The 22,843-nt window shown below is 36.4% G+C and overlaps 1 protein-coding gene across 9 annotated transcripts in view; it reads left to right on the top strand.

Annotated features, from left to right (window-relative positions):
• DDX60 (DExD/H-box helicase 60) overlaps positions 1-22,843 on the top strand; it is a 46,346-nt gene that overhangs the window by 5,912 nt on the left and 17,591 nt on the right. For all 9 annotated transcript variants that reach the window (XM_035890882.1, XM_009635330.2, XM_035890887.1 and 6 more), the window contains 20 exons: positions 153-311; positions 1,211-1,369; positions 1,875-2,016; positions 3,167-3,325; positions 4,667-4,769; positions 5,486-5,601; positions 7,819-7,982; positions 9,006-9,258; positions 10,108-10,271; positions 12,296-12,448; positions 13,277-13,426; positions 14,442-14,561; positions 16,305-16,400; positions 17,109-17,224; positions 17,730-17,875; positions 18,064-18,173; positions 18,281-18,385; positions 18,472-18,594; positions 19,423-19,550; positions 22,195-22,353. In XM_035890882.1, coding sequence (XP_035746775.1) covers positions 153-311; positions 1,211-1,369; positions 1,875-2,016; positions 3,167-3,325; positions 4,667-4,769; positions 5,486-5,601; positions 7,819-7,982; positions 9,006-9,258; positions 10,108-10,271; positions 12,296-12,448; positions 13,277-13,426; positions 14,442-14,561; positions 16,305-16,400; positions 17,109-17,224; positions 17,730-17,875; positions 18,064-18,173; positions 18,281-18,385; positions 18,472-18,594; positions 19,423-19,550; positions 22,195-22,353 — 2,825 coding nt within the window. The remainder of the gene's footprint in view (positions 1-152; positions 312-1,210; positions 1,370-1,874; positions 2,017-3,166; positions 3,326-4,666; positions 4,770-5,485; positions 5,602-7,818; positions 7,983-9,005; positions 9,259-10,107; positions 10,272-12,295; positions 12,449-13,276; positions 13,427-14,441; positions 14,562-16,304; positions 16,401-17,108; positions 17,225-17,729; positions 17,876-18,063; positions 18,174-18,280; positions 18,386-18,471; positions 18,595-19,422; positions 19,551-22,194; positions 22,354-22,843) is intronic.

Here is a 22,843-nt window from a genome sequence, read left to right as displayed (position 1 = left end):
ACTATTTTTACTAATGATTGTGCCCATTTCTGCTTCTGTAGTTTTCATATCCTTTTCTTCTCTGATGGAATTCGCTAAAGGATAAGACTTGTCCTTTTTTGTATTTTCTATTATAGTGATTATTTGTGCTATTCATCATGTTATGACTACAGGTTCACCAGACTGTTTGCCTGTTGAAAGGACTGTGGCCTGAAGGATCTGACATTCGGCGTGTGGTCTGTGTTGTTGCTTGTGCTGTGGGATTAAAAATATACAGCAACGTGTTGAAAAAAGCAAATAACTCCATTCCAAAGAGAAAGCAATCATCAAGAGTAAGATTTTTTTTTTTTAATATATTTTCAGCACAGTGACCATAAACATTTTGCTAATAGGAGAGATGGCTGTCCTAGATCCCAAGCTGAAGAGAGGCACAGCTGCTTCCTTTGTGACTGCACTTTGTAAGTGGTCTGGATCAGATAATTACGGGGGCCACAGCTTTTCCAAAGGAGCGTGGTCTGTGGGTTGCACTGTGCCCCCTGCCGCAGTGGCTATTCCTGGAGAAGGTTTTACCTTAGGGCCAGTTACTTCCATACAAAGTTTTACTTTAGAAGGTAGTTACACTCATTATTTTTCTTTTGCTAATGTTCAGTGGCATACTGCCTTTTACAGAAGAATACTTTTGCTCAAGTTAGCAAGACATTTTGAGAAAAACGGTTTCTTTTTAGAGGCAGCCATGACATTATTTTTGTGACCATACTACAAGCCTTATATTTTCAAGTTAACACAGATGCAATATATCAGTAATATTTTATGAAATACATATTCAGTGGACTACAGGATAGCTACAGCTGGATTTCTGTACAGACCTTTTGCTGTGCAGTTGAGAAAAGACCATAGGCCTATATCTAGATATTAACTTTTCATCTTAAAATAGTAGCATTTCTAGCCAGACACATTGACAATTGTTTTCAAGTTTTGTCTTCATTTTCATACTCATATTCTTTTTGGAAAAGAGATTTTTTTTTTTACATTATAACCGATCTGCATCTAGCAGCACTACAAGAATGTTTATTTTGAAGTAAGTGTATCCACAAGTAACTACAATGCATAAATTGTTTAAATTGATCAAAATTATTAGCTGCTTTAACAAAGTACAAACCACTGAATTAGAGGTGAACACAAATATTTTACTGAAGGATGTGGTCAACTTTTATCTACCTTCTCTCAACAGGGAAGAAGTAAACCCCTATCGCCAGAAGAAGCAGCTGACCTCTGTAGAATGCAGTGTCTTACGGTGGCTTTTCTTCTTCACATGCCTCTTTCACAGAGAGCTCAGATTAGGGTCCTGAAATCTTGCTGGACTAAGCAAGTTTTGCCATTAATAAAAATGGTATGTGTAGCACTGTCTTACTTCCCCTATCATTGGGTGCAATTGTCATTTCAGTTTTCAATTTCCGTTATGTACTACTTTAGGCATCTGATGAGATCAAAGAACATCATGTACCTGCTGGAAACAAACCTTACCTGGTTCAGGAATCTTGTGAGGCACAAATCAGTGGGGCTAAGAGAATATTTGGGGCAATATCTCTATACTTGACCTCTTCTTAGACATCTCCAGTTAGCCAACATTAGTGTTAGGGTACTGGGCTAGATGGACCTATTGGTCTCATTCAGTATGGGAAGTTTGATGGCAGGCCTTTTTATTGTTTGAAGTTGGTTATTGCAGTGAAGGAGAACAGCGAAGGCAGTTTCCTCATCACAGAGAAGTCAAGTAACAGTGTGTTGTTTTTCATGTTGATGAAATCTGTGATAATTAACCTTGCTTTGGAGATGCTTTGATCCCTCCACATGAAAAAGTCTTCCGTAAGAATTAATTCTTTGCTTTATTTTAACAGCAACAGTTGTGTATGCATTTTGTGCTGACACAGCTAAGTGATATGAATGATTGGGAATTGGATTTGACTTACCTGCCTGACTTAAATGACGATTCACTGCTCAGAAATCTTGCACATTACTATGAGGTTGAATACACTGAAGGTATTTGTCTTTATTGAGCAGTTTGCTTTCTTACATTTCTAACTTTATTAAGCTGCAAAATGAGAATGAAACTGGTTGTACAAGCAAAAATGAGCACAATTTTCTAATTACCCATATAATAATGGATACATTTTACAGAATAATAGGGAAACTTTTTTCTGTAGCCAAGTCTAGAAAATCACATGTGAAAGTGTCTTTAACCAGTACTCATTCAGAATACTTTACCATGTCATATCTTCAATGTGGCATCTGTACTCGTGCAAAGGAAGAGTGTTATAGCATAGGTAGTAAGAGCTCAGTGTTGCTATTATTGAGTATGCTCAGCTGTTCGTTTTTTAGCCAGTTTTCTATCCATTTCATTTTGTCTTAGTGCAACACAGTCGGAATAGAAACTAGATTCTATCCTTAATGTCACTGTGACATTGGATAATATTTTTAATTTCAGATTAGATTGATTCAGAAAAAATCATATATTGTCTTATAAATACATAAATTTGGGAGCTGGAGCTTTAAGAACACCATCAGATGTGTTAAATTCACTAAAAAGTTGCAAAAGCTGACTGAGCAAGAAAATGTGGGAAAAGTTTTGTAGCAAATGCTCTTTCAGAGTAATTCCGTTTACCTCAAATCCTGTGCCATAAGTCAGTCTGATAGCAAACCATAACTCTTTCTTCATGAATCTAGTCATAAGGTGTTCTGTTATGTACCTCAGTAAAGCAAGTGTAGAGTAATTTTTAAAGGAAATATAAATTAGGAATATGAAACACTTACTTTTATAATGATACCTATTATTGCGTGCTGAAAAGAAAATTCTCAGTTCAGGATCCTACCTTGCAGGAAGTGAAGGTGAGAGAAACTCTCCTTTAGCTGTGGAGCTTGCAGACTTCCACAGACAACCTGAATCTGGTTTTCTTTCCAAAATAAGTCTTCTCAGTACGTTTAGTTATACCGTGGGCTATTAATAACTGTGAATGTACAACACTCTATCCTAATTTGTTCTAATGGCCAAAGACCTTGGATAGGACTGAAGTCTTTGTGCCTGATTCTGCATAGCTTGAATAGGTAGGTTCTGTTTGAAGAAACTTTTAATTTTAAAGTGCTGAAGTGCTTTTTTTTTTTTTTCTTTTTCCTTTCTTCCCTCCCTGTGCAGGATTAGAGTTCAAAAAGGAATTGGGGAAAGAAATGGAGAATGAATACCAATTTTTATGGGACACCGTAACAAAATTGGCTGTGAAATACAGTTTTGGAGACGCTTTCCCAATACGAAAGACCTCCCAACTATTTCTTGAACAGAAACAGACATTTAGAGGTACTGACAACTCCACAAATTAGACAGAAGCATGATCTTCATTACTATCACTAAAAGTCCTAGGAGTAGTGATCTGATTTTATGCTGATCACAAACCTAATCCATGCTTTATGGATACTCTGTTCCTTCCTTTCAACCCGCTAGCAAAACTTGCAGCTGCTACCAAAATAAGTCTCATCAGGCCTTATGGGTGAAATTCTGACTCCAGTGTAGAAAGTACAAGTATTGTTATTGACTTTAGTAGGAATTGGGTTTAGTTCCATTATTGCTAGGCCAAATCTATTGTATGTATTGCAAAAAACATTATGATTAGTGCAATACAAATAATAGTACAAAGCATAATTACTCATAATAAAATTAACGATTACGCTGCAGGAAGACTGTCTCTGAAGAGCATCTTTGTACATGTTGACACAGGGTTATGCAGATATTGGGCATGGGAGCAGCAAATTAAGTGAAATATAGAATTGTTGCCCTAATGGTAGAGAGTCCAGCCACCACTGTAGCTCACATTGCAATCCTTGAAGGCTGTAGAAATGTGACTTGCCCATAAATGTCTTAAATTGCGCCATCATCCTGTTTAGTAGCCCATAATGGGGGAAGTGCATAGTTGTTTCAAAGATTATTTGTTTTCTTCCCTCGCTTACAGGACCTGTTCTGAATATCTGAAAGTAGGTAGAGATTTTTGCCTGATATCTGACATTTCTTGAGAACCAGTTTTGTTACAACCTTTGAACATTTGTTTTAAACCTATCAAATTGTATAAATCTTTAGAAGAGACAGTTGGTAAGAAATTCAGTAAAGGCTGCAGTAAAGTTCTACTTAAGTTTGTGAGTGTTCTTCAGCTGGTTTCAAAGAAGTCAGGTGGTCTCTAGTGGGCAAAAAAAGACAGTTTTTGTTACCTGTGGGATATTAAGGCATCTTCTCGCACAGCATTTGTGTTGCCTATTACCATATCTCCTTTGGAGACCTTGAAGACTGAAGTTGTGGCTAGACTTCAAACATGCACAATGTTAGATGTTATCTAATGTAAGTGCAGTTGAAAGTGCATATTTAGGAGACTGTGGTCTTTATGGAATCAGTGCAGGAAAGTAGATGCCTGTGAGATGGGATGGGTTGTAGCATTCAAAAAGTCAGCGTAGGTGTCTGAAATGGGTTATGAGAATATCTACTCAGAGGCAATAATTGTCTTTCAGCAGTTCAGTGAACTGCTGCTTACTTTTAGCACATTTTACTTTGTAGGATTTAATTTCTAATGTAACTTGGCAGAATTTTCAATTATGATGTATAATTATTTAGATTCTTAATTAAACAATATAAATTATTTTTCACACTGTGAAGGCTATGAAAAAGAAATTCCTAACATTGGACTAATCTCGGTGAAATCTGCTCTTGTTGAAGATTATGCTGGAGATGTTTTGAAAGACCTACCCATTTTAGAAAGGTACATATGAATTTTATTCTAATGAAATAACATTATATGGGCTTATTTTCTATTCCCCTGCACTTTACATGCATTTTATGCTCAATTTGTACAAATGTAGAAGTGTCTTTGCTATGACTGGGTAAAATTTCATGTTTATGTGATGTAAATATTATCAGAGTTCAGAAAAACAGTGGATAAGAGTCAACATATCCATATTTTCTCATACTGTTGTTTGTTTGCATTATAGTCTATGATTCTTTTTCTACATTCTGGAACTGGTTTTCTAAATGTACAATTTGTATTTGAAAGGCCTTATCCTAAATTGCAAAGCTCAGATTGATTTCAGGAGAAGAAAAACATTAAATAAAAATACTGGAAAAAAAGTAAAAAGATATTATCCTTTACGTTTGTTCTACTACTTGTGGAAGTGGGTTCTGTGCTGTGCAATGAGTATTTTTAGCCAGTGTGCGAGTTATGTAGTTTCATTGCATTCTGTGATGAATCTGTATGAAAATAAGTGAAAAAAAATAGAGTTTTACTTTGTTAGTTATTCTTTCTGAAAAACTGAGGCTATATTGACATTCTGTATTTGGAGTAGAATTAAACCCTATATAGGTTGGTTTTCTTTGACAGTAAAATTGTATTTTGATAAATACTCAGTTTTTTTAATGTTTCATTAGAGGTGCCGGAAAACACGTTCAACTTCTGCTCTACTTAATGTTTGTATATTTCAGCAACGATCCTGCAGTTACTTCACTTATTAAATACAAGGAATTTGATGAGCTTCATCACTGGCATTCTGGCAGACCTTTGACTGAGGAATATGAGCGAGTATGGTGTGGTGCTGATGGTAAGAAAAACTAACACAAAGCCCATGTCTGTGTTGGCTAGAACAGTATTATAAAGTTTATTGTGGTTTTGGTGAAGGACTTCTCATTTCAGAAGATATTTGCCAATGTATAAATACTTGCCAAACTAGAGCTACTGCAATAGCTAAATTGCACTTAAACTTATGTGCATTATGTGTATGCATTCTGTATTATTTTAAATAGGTCTAAAAAGTATAACAGGATGGGCACTTATGGCCAAATGTTCATAGTGCATTCCCTTTTTCTTGCAAAATGCTTCACAAATTTATATAAGGAAATTATATGTACTCGTGCAATTTAACATTTAAATATATAGTTTTGCTAATGCTTGGTAAGCACAACGATACATGTGGAAAATCTCAGATGTTTGCACAGTGCATACATAGCCAATCTTATCTTTTGAAAACAGAATCAAAATAAGAAGTAAAAGAAGTTGTTGTGGCTTAACTCAGCCAGCAACTAAGCACCACACAGCCACTTCCTCACTCCTCCCCAGCGGGACTGGGGAGAGAATCAGAAGGGAGAAAATAAGAAAACTCATGGGTTGAGACAAAGTCGGTTTAATAGGTAAAGCAAAAGCCATGCACACAAACAAAGCAAAATGAGGAATTAATTTGCTACTTCCCATCAGCAGGCAGTTGTTTAGAGCCATCTCCAGGAAAGCAGAGGTCCATCACGCATAATGGTTACTTGGAAAGACAAACACCATCACTCCAAATATCCCCCCGCCCCTTGCTCCTTTTTCCCCCAGCTTTATATGCTGAGAATGATATCATATGGTCTGGAATATCCCTTTGGTCAGTCGGGGTCAGCTGTCCTGGCTGTGTCTCCTCACAGCTTCTTGTGCACCCCCCACCTACTCACTGGTGGAGTGGTATAAGCAGAAAAGCTTTTGGTGCTGATGTAAGCACTGCTTAGCAGTAAGTGAACACTTCTGTGCTATCAACACTCCCTTCATCACAAATCCAAAACATAGCCCCATGCAAGCTACTATGAAGAAATTTAACTCTATCCCACTAAGACCAGCACAGTAGTAAACAAAAGTTGTTTGTATCATGATTCCTGATGTTATGCATTAGTTTCCTGTAAGTTTTTTTCCAGTTTGAGATACTAAGGAAAACAAACCAAGGACTTACTTTTGATCTTAGGTTTGCATATGTATGTGAAATGAGGTATACAATACTATGTACCAGCAAGTACACAAAACTTTCTCTCAAAGATGTTCCCATCATCTATTGCATCATACAGTGAATTAAACTGTGAATAACCTACTAGGAGTTGAGAAGTCATGGATTACTCTTGGTACTTCCAGTGTTGCCTATGGTTTTCATTCAGTGACTTGGAAATGTTTCCTGAGGGGGTATTTGCACCACTTGACCTATGAAACCAGGGTTCCATCTGCTTATCTTTCTGACTGGATGATTTTTTGCATTCTTCCATGCACTGTGATTTCAGTGGTAAGTTTGGAGAGCATAACCTGCAGAATAATAGCTAGAGTGCCTTCCATAAAGTTGGAGTTGAAGGTTTATGTCCACTCCAGCTGAAGAGAGGGTCTTCTCTCTCCCGTACCTTGCATGAATGCTCTGAATGCTGGCATGTGTCATCTCAGTCTTTCTTATGAAAAGTGGAACAATCTTCTGAGATGGGTCTTCACACTCAGAAACTGACTCATCATTTTGATTTTAGGGTGGAGAGAAATACCTAGGCTTGAGTGTGGAAGTATCCATGTGCTCAGTTCAGTATCTTCCGTTGGATAGCATAAGTGTTCTTCCAGCAGCTTTATTTATTTATGTTCTGATGAGAGTCTTGTTTTCATGGGGAAGAGTTCTCTCTCTGATAATCTGAAATGCCTTTGGAAGACACCTTCCTATTTTTGTGGGCTGTATGAGCAGCCTAGGTATTTTGCTCAAACACTTATAATTTCTTTCCAGGCATCCTGCTTGTTAAGTTCTCCAATATTTTTAATGTGTGCCTAAAGTAGTTTGAATTTAAGTCTGTTGCTTATCTCTCAGACAACTCAAAGTACTGTTGGATTTCAGTGAGTCTTAGTAGCCAGCGTCTTTCAAAATGTGATATTGGCCTTTAGGTCAATGAGGAATTTTTAGGAAATTTATCTGTTACGCAAGTATCTTATCTTGGAAATAGATTAGGCTGGGATTGTATCAGAGTGGTTTTTGATCAATTATATTTATTTACAGCAAAATCCACAGATCCAGAAGAAAGAAGACAAATACAAAAGTTACAGACTTTTCGTCATTTTTATGGAAGCACTTTGGATGACAGCACTTCAAAACTTATTGTACATCAAGAAGATGTGTCAAGGAATGCTAATGCTACTGTCAAAAAACCACAAAAAAAGCATGTGAGTATAGTCAAGTTGCTCTTTCCAAATCTTTTTTCTATTATCCAGGAAAGGATTTCTGCTATATGAGTCCCACAGCTGAAGTTTTATTTTCTGAATTAACTAGTAGTTCTCAGCTGAAGAAATTTAAATTGCCTTTGTACTTCAAATTTAATTAGCTAATTGGCAAAAGTATTTTTGTTCCTAGTTAGGAATCCTGATGAGTGATTACATTTTAACAGGCACAAGTATATATATATTAAAAAAAACCACCTTTGTAAAGACTGATAGGTTTTGGCTCATGGCCAGTATTATAATGTGGCATGAAGGAAACTGGAGTTCATGAATTCAATTTTACTTTAAGAAACTTGAGAAATACTGGAAAAACCATTATTCAGTTATTTATTTCTGTGCACTGTTTGGAAACATTGTCTGTGAAAAATCCTGTAGATATTCCAATTAATCCTAACTATGTGAACATTGTCAGCCATCACAGGGTATGTAGCATGTATTTGCATACTCATGAACAATACTGAGCAATAGCAATCTGAATTACATCTCAAACAGACTATACAATGGATTACAGATTATGGCCTGCTGAATTACCTGTAAAAGGCTGTATATAAAATAACTTCGTTAACTTCAAGTAAGGTTGAACTCTTAATTTTATTTAATTTACCGAAAAGCATCTTAATATGATCAGAATTACTATTACCCATATATAGAATAAAAGCTTGAAACGTAACTTTGACATCTGCTATTTTATTTTTCCACATTTGTGCTTTTCTATACTACTTGTGAAGCTTTATACTGGCTTAAAATAAAGCTTAGGAAAGCTCTTTTGAGCAACATATATTAGGATTCAGAAATTAATCTCCTTCAAAATGAAGTACTATTTTAAAGAATTCCCAAAACACAATGCATCACACAGATGAATGGAAACCTCTAATATACCTGCTGTGATTGAGTTTATGGATTAACTTTTTTAGATGATGCTTGCACACAGTGATTGTTAGTTCTAAATATCTTCATTTTATTCGACAGAAAAGTAAAGCGGAAACAATTGCAGAGGAAAACATCAAGCGACTAAAAACTAAAGAAGAGAAGAAAGAACAGGAGCAATGGAAAGCCTTATGTGTACCAACTGAAAAGGAAATAAAAGCAAATCTGACTGTTGGAGTAAATAATTTGGAGAAGTTTCTCAAGACCCTTAAAAGTAAATCTGTGAAGTTCAGTGTAGAAATGACGGGACTATCTGCCTGTTTAGAAGTGTGGAAGGAACACTGCAGACAGCAAGGTATGATAGCCAAATTAATGTTCAGTATTCAACTTCCCCTGCCTTTAACCAAGAGAGTGAGTGACTTTGGACATTCTCAGCTGGAATGAAGACTTGTAAATACAGCCCTGTTTCACGAGCATGAAAGATGTGTTTAAGTATTAACAGGCTCTCATCCCCTTTTGCAATTTCAAGATCCTTTGAGTCAGCTGTAAAGTATCAAATGAAATTAGATTGTAGCTGTTTTCCTCTTTTGATTTGTAAACCTTGTGTACATAAATAACTTATTGTATATATCTTTAATGATTATGTATCATGCACCCTAAAATGTATCTATATTGCAGTGGATTGTTTAATTAGCTGAGGAGGTTAGGTCACAATCTGAATGACAATGATTTGCACAGAAATCTGTGCTGTCATGGCTAGTGGCCTCCTATTTCACCAGAATTAACTTGTTCAGTCCATACTCTCAGTCAGGATGGTCCAAACAAACACTGCTCTGAATGTATTGAGGAGAGTTGTAAATACTGGAGTGAAATACATTGCTGATAAGGTTGAATAACAAACGTGTGGGACAGGACAGTGAAATGGGGGAGCTCAGTGATTGTGTAGATGTCAGACATATGATTCACTTTTATAGCTGAGCATGGAGAAGCAGAATTATTTAGGTGTTTGGTCTTCAGTGGCATTCCTTGTAGAGGTCACAGGAGTGTGGGTTGTCTTCATCTAGCTGTCTTTAGATAAAATTCATTTTTAAATTGTCATAAATGGGGTTGGATGGATAAGGTCTGCTTGAAAAATACCTAATATCAGAAGATTTCCATTGATACAATCAGCTCTCAAACAACTGTAGGCTTTTTTTTTTTTAAGGTAACAAAGCTAAAGATTTAAGCAAAGCTGTTCAAGTTATGAGGAGAATTCATATCCTCCTTGAAAAATACCAAGATCTCTTGGAGAAACCACATCTACAAAAGCTGACCAAATATCTAAGGCTTCTTGGATTTGAGAATTTGGCATGCTCTCTATCTGGCCAGGTAATCTTATAGACAGTAACGATTCTACTGTAACTGGATCTGTAGCTGAATATCAACAGTGTTTTCTTAAGCATTAGATAGCATGTAGAAGATCTACATTGAGCTTATTTTATTTTGTATTGTGCCATAAGATTTGGAACTGTCTATTCTTGCTTCAGATATGAATCTTCTTTAATTCCATGGATGTTGCCATGGGGCAACAGGCCACTTTCCTTTTAGTAAACAGAACTTTATACGGCTACAAAGGTACCCTTTTAAACATGCATCAAGACTGATTTGCTCTAGTTACATCTGCCTGAGGTCTTAGACATCTCTGAGAGGTACCTGCTGCTCAATTCATCACATCAGCTGAACTCCGCATGTTAAAAATAACTGTTAAAAGCTAACCTGCTCTCTAACAGGCCCACATGTGCTACTTTAGAAGAGAAAGTCTTTGAGACTGCAGAGGTGGATGAAAACTATTCTGTTTGTTGTTATCATATTACTGATCACCTCTGAAGGAAACAATTTCAGATACTGAATTACTTGTCCTTGCTAGCACAGCTGAGACCACCAGTAGCTACACTGAATTTGGCTCTGAAGTAATTTCTCTAAGGACTGACCTTATGCTTTTCTGCATGTTAGTAATCTGCCCACTGGCTGATTTAATGTTAAGAGCAGTTTGATGCCTTTGTTTGAAGATGAGATATTATTAAGGAGAAGGGATGCTAATGTGAATCTCAAGCAGGAGAAGGAGGATATAACTCACAGCCTGCAGAATACGGAGTCAATAGCAAAAGGAAGGAAGACTACAGTGAACTGTAAAACTAGCATCAATCAATTCAGTGTTTCATTGTCAGCTGGGGTTAAACTACGACACTCATTTTTCAGGCAGAGTTAGGAATTTTTAGAAGCTTATTTCTGGAAAGTGTTTATCATCCTTCCTTGAGGAATAAGACTAAGAGGTGAGGGAGGAGATGATTGTTTTGTAAGAAATTTTTTGTCTCCTTTTCTATGTGAATTCAACTGGTGTACAGTGATTGTTTGCTCTTGGCTACGTATTTATTGTAATGGTGTTTGGTGCCCCAAATTAAAGTATATTGCATTTCAGGAAGTAAAACTGGAGGATCTGAGGATCTCAAAAGGCCTGTTGTAAAGATTTATGGTGATAGAAGGGGTATATTGGCAAGTTTAATGTCTTGCTCAGAAGGGCTGTAGATAAGTCAGTGCATTTTGGACCTACGTTTGCTTTTGCAGCTGCTTGTTTCTGATTATAACTTTTGAAAAGTTGGTGGAATTTTAGGAATAACTGAAAATATTTCTTTCAAGAAGTTGAAGAAGTTGTGACATCTCCATCTGTGGAGACAGTAAAAACTTGGCTGAACACAGCCCTGAGTGACCTGATCTAACTGCACCTGCTTCTAGCAGTGAATAGGATTAATTGACATCCAGACATCCCTGAAAACCTAAATTATTATGTCATTTTCGAATCTTCTGGTGTAACATGTAATGCTTTTCTCTACAGTTTTCAGATGTTGTAACCAGATGTGTCTATGAACATTGAATTCAGTATGTCTTAGGGTATACAGGTATTATTTAAAAATACAGTGCTTTACAAAATTTGGGATCACACTCAGTCTTTATATTGAATTTCCTTTTGCAGCTGTGATTTGTTGCGCAATGGGATAGGGCAGGATGAAGAAAAGAGACATAAATATAGGATGAGAAGGCTCTGGCAGGAAATAACTTGAAGAGGCTGAGCTTTGCCTGCTAGCCACTTTTCTTAGCTCTTCTGACAACAAAAATACCACCAATGCCACCACCAGCTATGGAAGACATGTTATTTTTAGAACATTGTCTCCTTTGAAGAGATACAAGCATAACCCTGACATAAGGCTATACAGTATAGGTTCCTGCAAGAAATATTTTAAAATTATCTGCACTTTCACATGTTTTTCAAAGCTTGCAAAGTTCCAAAAGTTGTGTAATTTTCTTAATCTCTTGCTAGCTTTCAAACCAACTTGAATTTTCATTTGACCTTATAGACAGAAGAAAGTAAAGATCAGAGTATAAGGAACTATGCTATCGAAGTGGGTCCAGCTCGCTTTCAGCTACAATACATGGATTATTACTTGCTCAGAGAAGAGAGAAATGATCCAGATCCCAGAGTGCAACATTTCATACCAGACACATGGCAGGTAATGAGACACAAACTTTTTGCATAAAGTTAATGGAAATGATCTTTGAGGGTTTTGTCTGGGTTTTTTTTCTCCATTTAAAAATACATATTGTTATAGTAATTGTCAAAGATAGTGTTGTTTAACAAATTTAATTGTTTAACAAATTTAACAAATTCAGTAGATCATTTTGGACTGTATTTCATGTTTTTTCTACATTGAGAGCTTTTCTACAGAGAGCTTGGCCCAAGGAATTCAACATAAGAAATGCTGAATCCATGGGTTTTCACTGCTTATTACCATATTTGAGGGTGGTAGTACCCCATTTGAATAATCTTTGAATGTTCATCCTTTGCTCATTTGTCACTAAAGAATTACCCATAGTATGAGTTGAGAAAAAACTTTTCTGTCTAAAGCAGAGCAAGTCTAACTCAGATTTTTTTTGTTGTTGTTGTTGGAGGTAACTATGATAACACAAGAAAAAAAATACTGCCTTATATAAAACAAAGAAGGTTTTTTTTGAACTAATTTTTACACTGCTGGGTTAACTGGTTTTATTTCTTAATTTGAAAATGTCCACGTTTGGACTCAGAATGTTCTGGTATCAGTATCTCAGACTAAATAATTTAAACAGACAACTATAATTCGTAGTTCCATTTTTTTTTCTATTATCAATCTAAGACAAAAGAATACAGTCATAAAATGACCAGGTTATATCTAACTTTCTGTAGTCTAAAATCTGTATATAAAGTCTACATGCAGAAATAAGAGATGTTTTCACAGAAAGAGCTGGCTTACTAAGAACTTCATAACAAGACATTTTGACATAAGTAACCACTTTTCTCTTAGCGAGAACTTCTTGATGCTGTAGATAATAATGAGTCTGCGGTGATTGTTGCTCCCACTTCATCAGGAAAAACATATGCATCATACTATTGTATGGAAAAAGTTCTGAAAACAAGCAATGAGGGAGTAGTTGTGTATGTTGCTCCTACAAAGGTAAGGCTGAATCCTACTACATATTCTGTATGTATGATTTATGATATGATTCTGAAACCATTTGTGGTAACTTGTTACACAAATTTAATTGATATATGTTTTTTATTAGAAATGGAATCTTTACATTCTGTTTTACCTTTATATTTATTAGAAACAGCATGTTTACAAGAAAATCTTCAAAATATTTAAGCTCATGTAGGGTTTTTGTCTATTAATATCTGTATAGATAATTTAAGGTTGAAAACACTAATATATAAAAAAGTGCTGTAAGTAGCATGTTAAGTAAATGGTGAGAATACCAAAATCCTACCAACATGGTGAAAGTAATGTTAGAACAGAACAATGACCAAGCACGTCAAGCTGTCTTTGTCCAATTGGGTTCACCATTAGATGCTCCAAGAGAAAATTTATGAAAGTCTAGGCAGTTAATGAGAGTTCTATCCTAATAGTAAAAAACTGACCAAAAAGTGCTGAGGCACAATGTTTTGATTGCTTCCAAAATTTATTTTAATGTGCAGTAATATAATTTGGGGTTATTGAATGACATGTGCTGTTATTCAGTAACAATCTTTATGGATTGTTTTCTATAAGTAAATTTTTTTTTGTGGTTATACTCAGGTTGGATATCAAAATCATCTTTTCATTTGAATATCAGTCTGGGTACAGAAACGTATTTTATACCTGCAGCCCCAGGACTTTGAGATCATTAAAGTGCTTGTTGATGCAGTAGAATGTGATGTATTTTTAACTGCTTTGAAAATAATTAAAATAGAGCATTATTAATGTATAACTCACTTTACACAACATTAAATTTCTTTGAAAGCATTTGAGTATAATTGAAATTTTTTTAAAGTTAACATTGTTGACAGTCTAGACTTAATACTATGTTACATAGTACATTGTAGTCTAGTACATTAACATCAGTGTCAAATTTGAATGCTTTTATATGTCTTGGAATATCATATGCCTTTAGACATACACTGTCTAGTTTTGTTAATGACCTGCTTTATTTAAGGCTCTTGTAAACCAAGTGGTGGGAACTGTATACAGTCGATTCACCAAGAAACTTCCGGATGGATTGGTAGTGTGTGGAGTCTTCACACGAGATTATCGCAATGATGTGATGAATTCTCAGGTATATTTTTATGGGTGTTTTAACACATAGTGACTTCTGTATTCCATCTTGCTTCTGAAAATATTAATTCTCATTGTAACAATTGTGCTTTTACTAAATACAAAGTTCAGGAAAAATCTAAGTGTACCTGTACTGCTTACCAGAAACTTTCAGTCTGTGGCATACAACCTTAACTATTCATCCTTATGGGATGTGCAGTTGATTACTTGCTCTGGTTTAAAAAAACCCAAACAAACATTGAAATCCTTTGGTTGACAGTGTACAGCCTTACAGAAGTCCAGACAGAATACATTGGTAGCTCTTCCCTTCTCCACTGATGTAGTCACTCCATCATAGAAAGCCGCTAGGTTGGTCTTTCTAATAGTGGGGACCCCAGATTTGGACACAGGATTCCAGGTGGGGCCTCATCAGTGCTGAGTAGAGGGGAAGGATTCCTTGCCTTGATTTGCTGGCAACAGTCCTCCTAATGCAGCCCAGGATAACATTAGTCTTCCTTGCCACAAGGGCATGTTGCTGCTTCCCGTTCAACTTGGTGTCCACCAGGACCTTCATGTCCTTTTCTGTAGAGCTGCTTCCCAGCTGGATGCCCACCAATATACACTTGTGCATGGGGTTGTTCCTTCTCAAGTGCAGGACTTTGCACGTCTCCCTATTGAACTACATGAGGTTCCTGTCAGCCCATTTATCTAGCCTGTCTAGGTCCCTCTGGATTGCAACATGACCCTCTGTCATATCAGCCACACCTCCCAGTTTGGTGTCATCAGCAAACCTGCTGAGGGTACACTTTTCCCCTATATCCAGATCATTAATGAAGATGTTAAACAGGATCAGACCCACTATTGACCCCTGGGGTACACACGATGTTACTGGCCTCTAGCTAGACATTGTACCCCTAATCACTAACCTCTGGGCCCAGCCTTCCAACTAGTTTTCAGTCTACCTCATTATCTGTTCATCTGGCCCATACTTCAACAGCTTGTCTGTGAGGATCTTATGGGAGATGTTGTCAAAAGCCTTACTGAAGAGAATATCCAATGCTCTGCCCTCATCTACCAAGCCAGTCATTTCATAATAGAAATAGGCCAAGGTTGGTTGTGGGAATAAGTACAGAATGTGCAGGTGTGGCAGGTGACCCAGACACCGGAGATATCCTTGGCCTTGTTGGTTGCAAGCCATGGGATAACTGAACAAGAGCTAAGTGAAAAACAAGGTCAATGCTGCGACTAATGAACGTTGCAAGATGAACTTTGTTTTCATATAAGGCTTGGACTCCATGCTTGCCAAGTAGCTAGGTGATAAGAGAAAAGTAGAGGCTTTGTTTTGGGATGGGTATAAAAGGATGTAAAAGCGTTAAATAAAGTGATCCTGATGCTGCTTGCGCTTGTGCATGAACTCGGAGTCCGTGCCTTCATTGCCACAGTTGGTCAAGCATGACTTTCCCTCAGTGAATTCATGCTGAATACTCCTGATGATTTTATTGTTCTCCATGTGCTTGGAAATTATTTCCAGGATTAATTGCTCCATTACCTTCCCGGGGACTGAGGTGAGGCTGACCAGCCTCTAGTTTCCTGCATCCTCTTTCTTGCCTTTCTTGAAGATAGCAGTGACAAATCATTCATTCATTCTTTCTTACCTTGAAATCAAATATAAATATATTTTTAAATGCTTTTTAAATATAGAATTTACTTGTAGTTGATTAGTCAGTTTACTTGAAAATAATGCTTTACAAACCTTTCTTCTTAGATACTAGTGACCGTGCCTCAATGTTTGGAAATCTTGATGCTGTCTCCTCGTTGCCAGAAATGGACCAAACGGATACAATATGTTATATTTGATGAGGTAGGCATCTTTTAATAGTAACCAATTTAACAAATATACAAAAAATCTTGAGGAAAAATGCCACTGACTCAATTTTTCATTACATACCTTATTGCTGGTAAAAAAAAAACTTTCAGAGATAGTATTTCAGACTTACATGCTTTTTCCTGTTCAGTGATACTGTTTATTTACTCCAGTGAAAGAACTTAATACTCTGTTAGTCCTCAAGAGGACATACAGTTCAGTCAAAGCTACCAGGAACTTCCTTTATTTCTCTCAAGCCAGTCAACTGAAAAACTAAAAGCCACCACTATAGTCTCAGTGGCACAAATAGAGCATTCCAGGCTGGAATCATACGCATTTCACATGATACAGTATTTGTCGCTCTTTCCAGGGAAAAAGTCAATGATTAATCATGCTAAATTTAAAATTTCTATTGTATTCTTTCTTTTATATAGTATTAATTGCTAATGATGACAGTGAGTATCTAGGGTACAAACAGTGAATGTAGTATTGAAATTTAGACTAATTTGCTATCCAGTGAAGTCTGGAGAGGGATTTAATGGACACTTGATTTGGATCTCATGGTCATTTGCTATAACATAAGAATTATTCTGTACTGATCTTGCCAAACATTCGATTTTTACAAAACACAAACCAATTTCTGTTATGGGTGCACTTTGATAAGGAACACGTCTTTTCTTTTAACCATTTTTCCCAAAAACATAGGTCCACTGTCTTGGCGGTGAAATTGGAGCAGAGGTTTGGGAGCATCTTCTGGTAACAATTCGGTGTCCGTTTTTGGCGCTCTCTGCTACTGTCAGTAACCCGGAACACCTAACTGAGTACGTGTGGAACTTTCTTGCTCGCAAGAGCAATTTAAATTGGATATAATCTGTTTTAGACAGAGAGGCCAATTACTATTGGGAGGCAACTGATTTGGAGTTATATTGTTATAAGTATTATGCTAACCTTACTTGCCCAGTTGACACAAAACAATACTGTAACTCTTAACTCTGTAATGAGAACAGGCACTACTATTCCTTCAGACCCTATAATTGAGCTGTGCAGAGGAATTTAGGAGGCTTTTGCATCTATTTGACTTGCCAAATCCTGCTAAGCACACTAAGAACACACCTGCACTGTATTTATACATACAGTAGAGCTATTTCACAATTTTTATTTGCACGTTGGATAGGCTGGAGAAAATTGCACTGAAGATGGTGAGTGAGAGGGGGACTGGAAATTCTATGGGAGAAATTGAGCAGATTGTAGTACTTAATCTATTATAGTTGTAGCAATCTTCTTAAAATATTTTTTACAACTCTTATTTTTATTCTTGCACTGTAGGTGGTTACAGTCTGTGAAAAGGTATTGGCAACTTACTGAGAATACAATAGCACGAAGGTCTACAAACTCTGAAAAGAACTTTACAAGCAGATGTCAAGCAAAATCTAAAGTACAAGAACAAAAGAAATCATATCGTGTTAGACTAGGTGTGTATCAGAATATTTTGTAACTAAGAAATAAATTCTAGTGTTATTTCTGCAAAAACTTCAACCATGGTGTGTGAAGTGTATGTTGATTTGGTTTTTCTTTTATTTAAAAACAAATCTTGCAGGATTAAGTACTTGCTTTTTAAAGTAACCAAGTGCATCATGACAGCATTTTTGTCTCTTCACAGTCTTGTATGAAGAAAGATACAATGATTTGGAAAAGTATGTGTGTTCTCTAAAGGGAAGTGATTTTATCATTGAACATTGTCATCCATTTGCTGCGTTAACAGTCAATCATGTAAGCATAATACTGGTGTCAACATTCTTTAGCAACTGTTACATTTAGGCAACATGGATTCCATCAACATGATTCCTTTATTCTTCTTTTGTTTAAATTCCTTGCAGATTGAGAACTATGGTATTCCTTCAGATCTTTCTCTGTCTCCACGAGAGAGCATCCAACTTTATGACACAATGGTAAAAGTCTGGCAAAAGTGGCAAAGGGCACAGGTGTGTATATACAGCTGTGAGCAAATCATATTAAAATAAATAGATAACAAAGTACTGCAATGTTTTATATTAATGTTGTTTTCCAGGAGCTAGATCCCGAGGAGTTTTTCAAGAATAAAGTAGTAATAAAAAAGGCAGATGTGAGGAAATATGAACAGGAACTGAAGAAAGAACTAAGCAAATGGATTGTGCTTGGCCAAAGACACAAGGTAACAGTTGTTACAGGGCACCTTAAGATTGTGTACAGCTTTAAAATAATGATTAAAATAACTCCTCCCATAATTATTATTTCATATAATAATCATTATTTCTCCTCCCATAATTATTATTTATTAGGTTTAACTGCTGCTGTGCTTGAAAGATAAGCATTAATATTTGTGGTATTTCCATAAGCATTTTCAAGGTGATGTTTCCACAAGCTTCTCTGGGAATCAGACTTCTGATACTGCTGTGAGATTTCAATTCCTGGTTCCTTTAGGTACCTCCTACAATTAGTGAGGCTATTGTACCACTGCTGTGCTTTTTCAGTCTGCCTCTTTTTTGCTGCTCATTTGAAACCTGTGTAACCACAGACGGTATGTATGTTTCCATGTAAAAGATAGAAATTAAAGCAATGAGCAGAAAATCAAGTTCTTGATTGGATGCCACATATTCCTATATCATAAAAAGGTATATGAGGTGGTGAATCGACAAGGGAAAAAGAAAGAATATCTGGGGAAAAAACCCCAAATTTCTTGAAATATGACACTTAAATGTGAAAATATGTCATAATCAGTATGTTAGTGATACTTTATTATTTGCACAGTTATGGTAGCCATGTATGATACGACAATTTGCATTTTGAGCTCTTACCAATGTCAGTTGATAACTTGCAGACTTTTTAGTCTGTAACCTATATGTGGCTATTGCAGTTCTGAATTATTTAAAAAATTTGAGCAGATAGAAGTTGACACAGGAAAATGGAGTCTCCATATTTGTTATCCCCTGTCCAGAAGTTTTTGCCATTAAAATCTCCACAATAATACTACTTTGGTCAGGTGCATGAGCTACTGGAGCACCTTAAGCCAAAACCAGTGGATTGCTCAGAACAGGAAAAATGGAAGCATTTTGCAAGCTTTGTTGATAAATTACATGACATGGATAAGTTACCTGCCATATTTTTTATGTGAGTATTTACATTCCATTTATTTTATATATATTCCCTATATTTAGAAAACTGGGTTTTAGAGATAAGGATTGATAGGGTTTGGCAAATGCTATCTATATGGTATTTGTTACCTTTGCTTTAAAACATATAAAGTAAAGGCCTACAAACTCTTGTCAACCCGTTTATCTTTATGGTGCTAAAGATTTAGCTGAAATAAAACTGGGAGCATTTAATTACTCTGTGGAAAGGGTAGAATCCATGTGTGATGTCTGAGAAAATTATAAGAAACTGAATCACATTAAAATGAGAGTCAGATTCTCAGTTGCTTTGCCCCAGTGTAGTCAGTAAAACTTGTAGAAAGTGCATGCTGTTTATTTAGAGGTGCAAATGGTGTATGTAGGGGCAGATTTGCTAGGGGAAGGATGGAATGAAGTACTCTTAATGTGTGCATTTATCACACAGTGATGGTTCCACGGCATAGCCTCTAACAATCTCACCTTACATCCAATAACGTGCATCAATCAACCTGGTTTGCATATATGTGAGAAGTAATTACATAACATGAAACATGCACAGCTTTCAGCCTACTGGCAATACTGTTATTGTCAATGATATTTCTAGTATTAGTGAAGTAGACATATACCTCAATGCTGGACTTAATAATAAGAAGAAGCTTATCAGTAAACTGTTGTCTAGCGCATATTCTCACTGTAATAATGCATAGAAACAATCATGTAAAAATGGAAAGTTTTCTCATCCCAGTATGAAGCCTTACCTTTCCTTACATCAGATACTGTGATAGTTAGGGGTAGAATGCTCACTGCCGTTTCAGTTATCACATGCTTGGTGCTGATAAAAAGGCATTTCTGAAAGAACTCTAGAAAGGAAGAAGCAAAAAGTGAATATACATATAGATGGCACATCTCAAATTGCTTTAATTGCTGGTAAATTATTTATTTTTCTATTTCCCGGTGACAGCCCCATTGCAAGTTAACGTTATAGCAGATTTCAAGCTGAAACTAACAGTTTTCAAAAGGACTCTTAGATATTTGTAATTCCTTCAAATGAGGAATAATTTCAGGGCTGCTGTATGAACTGCAACATAATTTGGGGGCACTCAATAGGAAGTTCCAAGCTGCTTTTCCTTAGGGGAGATGGATAAGTGCCTTCCTCTCAACTACCCTGGAATGATAGGTCCTTAGAAATTATTGGTGACTTATGGCTCTGACAGGGTACTATGATTTGAGTATGAATATCCTAGACAATTGCTGAATAATCATAGTGAGACAAGAACATGTCCCAGACCAGTGAATGTGGAGGCAGAACCTAGTGGTATCAAGTTGGGAGATGAGATACTCAGATCTAAGGATCTTTTAAGGCACAGGCATAGTGTAACAGCACTTGGTAGACCTCTCCATGTCTTTGTAGTCAGACAAGGGACAAGCGTCAGACAGAATTTTATATACATATATATTTTTTATACATATATATATATATATCTATCTAGCTAAATGTTGCAGTCCTGAAAAAATGTGATGAAGATGAAGGGGATGAGTAGCCCTCACAAGTAGTAGACAGTGACTCGGAGTAATAGACTGATATTTATGCTTCATTGGTGCTGGTAAGCTTTTTCTCCCTAAGCCATTATTGATGAATGGCGTTGCAAAGCAGTCATCCTGTATGGTGTTATGTTAGCATGGAATTAATGGAGACTCCTGAGAGAGCAGGTATCAGAGCTGTAGAAGCCAAATTGCTAATGCAGCAACTGGTGGTAGGGAAAAAAGGTACTTAGAGTTTGCTTTGCTTTTCTTAGAGCCACCAAGGAAAAGAACAGGCTGGCACCACTTTAGTACTCCTTATGGCTGAATAAACTCAATGACAGAGTGAAATTAGATCATTCAGTCTGAGCTTCAAAGGGGAAAAAAGAGTAAATGGCAAATGACTGTTATTAAGTTGTCACCTATGAAAATGTGAAAAGCTTAGGTTAAGGAGATGTTACCTCCTAACCTTAAAATCTGTATTTGATGTTTCTGGATGAAAGGATAAAGTCTTTCAATTTTTGGTCCTGTTCTCGGTGACTGCCAGATTAGAATAACTTGTGAATATACTAATGGACTAGAATGCAACCTCATCCCATGTGTTGCTGACACCTTGTATGATGTTAGTTAACAGGGTCTGCCTGCTGCAACAAGAATTAAAAAAAATACTTTTTGAGAGTGAAGCTGGAGAAGTCTTCATCCCGGTTAAACTCCAAACAATCCAATACTGAAAAAGCTATGAGGAAGAACAGTTGTGTAGAAGACCAAGGAAGACAGGCACTGATTTTTAACTGAGTAGTTGAGAGAATGAAATTGACTTAAGCTACCATTTGCGTTGTCTGTATGTCCAAGTGTCTGGCTTAGGGAAAGTTAGAGTTGAGCATGCTTTCTATACATAACTTGTTTTCAGAACCACTTTACATTTTACCACTCAGTTCTGAAATAATAGCAGTTGAATGCAGACTGTGATTTGGAGGTGGAATAGGGATATACTTCTAATTATTAGATTCTACCTGTTGTCAGATGATAAGGCTCACTGGATATTATTGTAACAGCATTACATATAAATAAAACCTCTATTAGAGTTCACCTAACTGATGTATATTACATATTATTTATTTAAGATTTAATGTGGATTTAGTGGAATGTGCAGCCGAGAATGTATTCCGCAATTTGCTGGAAAAACAAAGAAGTGACCAAGACCCTAATACCTATAGGGAAGAAGAACGTTTAAAGGACGAACTGAGAAAAGTGAAAAAAATGCTAATAAAATTCAACCCTCAGTAAGTATTATAACTATATATTATTAAAAAGCTTAGATATTATGACAGAGCATAATTTTGTGATAATTTATTTCTAGGGAATGTACCTTACAGCAGCACATACATCCAGCTTTCTGTATAGAAGTCCCTGCTCCAATTTGTGCTCTAGCAACCCACACAGTAGGAGCAGTTATATTGCAGGTATCAATCAGCAGTACCTAGTGCAAAGTCAGGAAGCAGGAAAATACCAGTATTGCTGACATTGTGTATGGTGCTGGCAATACAACATAAGAATCAAAGAGAGAGACCTGAGTATATGAGATTGGTCAGTTTGGCATAATTCACTACCAAAATTTCAAGATGTCAGAATGGCTCTTTCTCCAGACAGTAACTTTTGTCATGCATATCTTAAAAACAGTTGTATTGGGTTTGTGTGGCAAGGTCTTGGTAGTGGGGGGGGCTACAGGGGTGGCTTCTGTGAGAAGCTGCTAGAAGTTTTCCCTGTGTCCGC

The sequence above is a fragment of the Egretta garzetta genome, unplaced genomic scaffold (genome assembly GCF_000687185.1).
Source record: "Egretta garzetta isolate BGI_Z169 unplaced genomic scaffold, ASM68718v1 scaffold593, whole genome shotgun sequence".
Lineage (NCBI taxonomy): Eukaryota > Metazoa > Chordata > Aves > Pelecaniformes > Ardeidae > Egretta > Egretta garzetta.
Note: the sequence above shows the minus strand (reverse complement) of the source record. Positions and strands in the feature narration are given on the sequence as shown.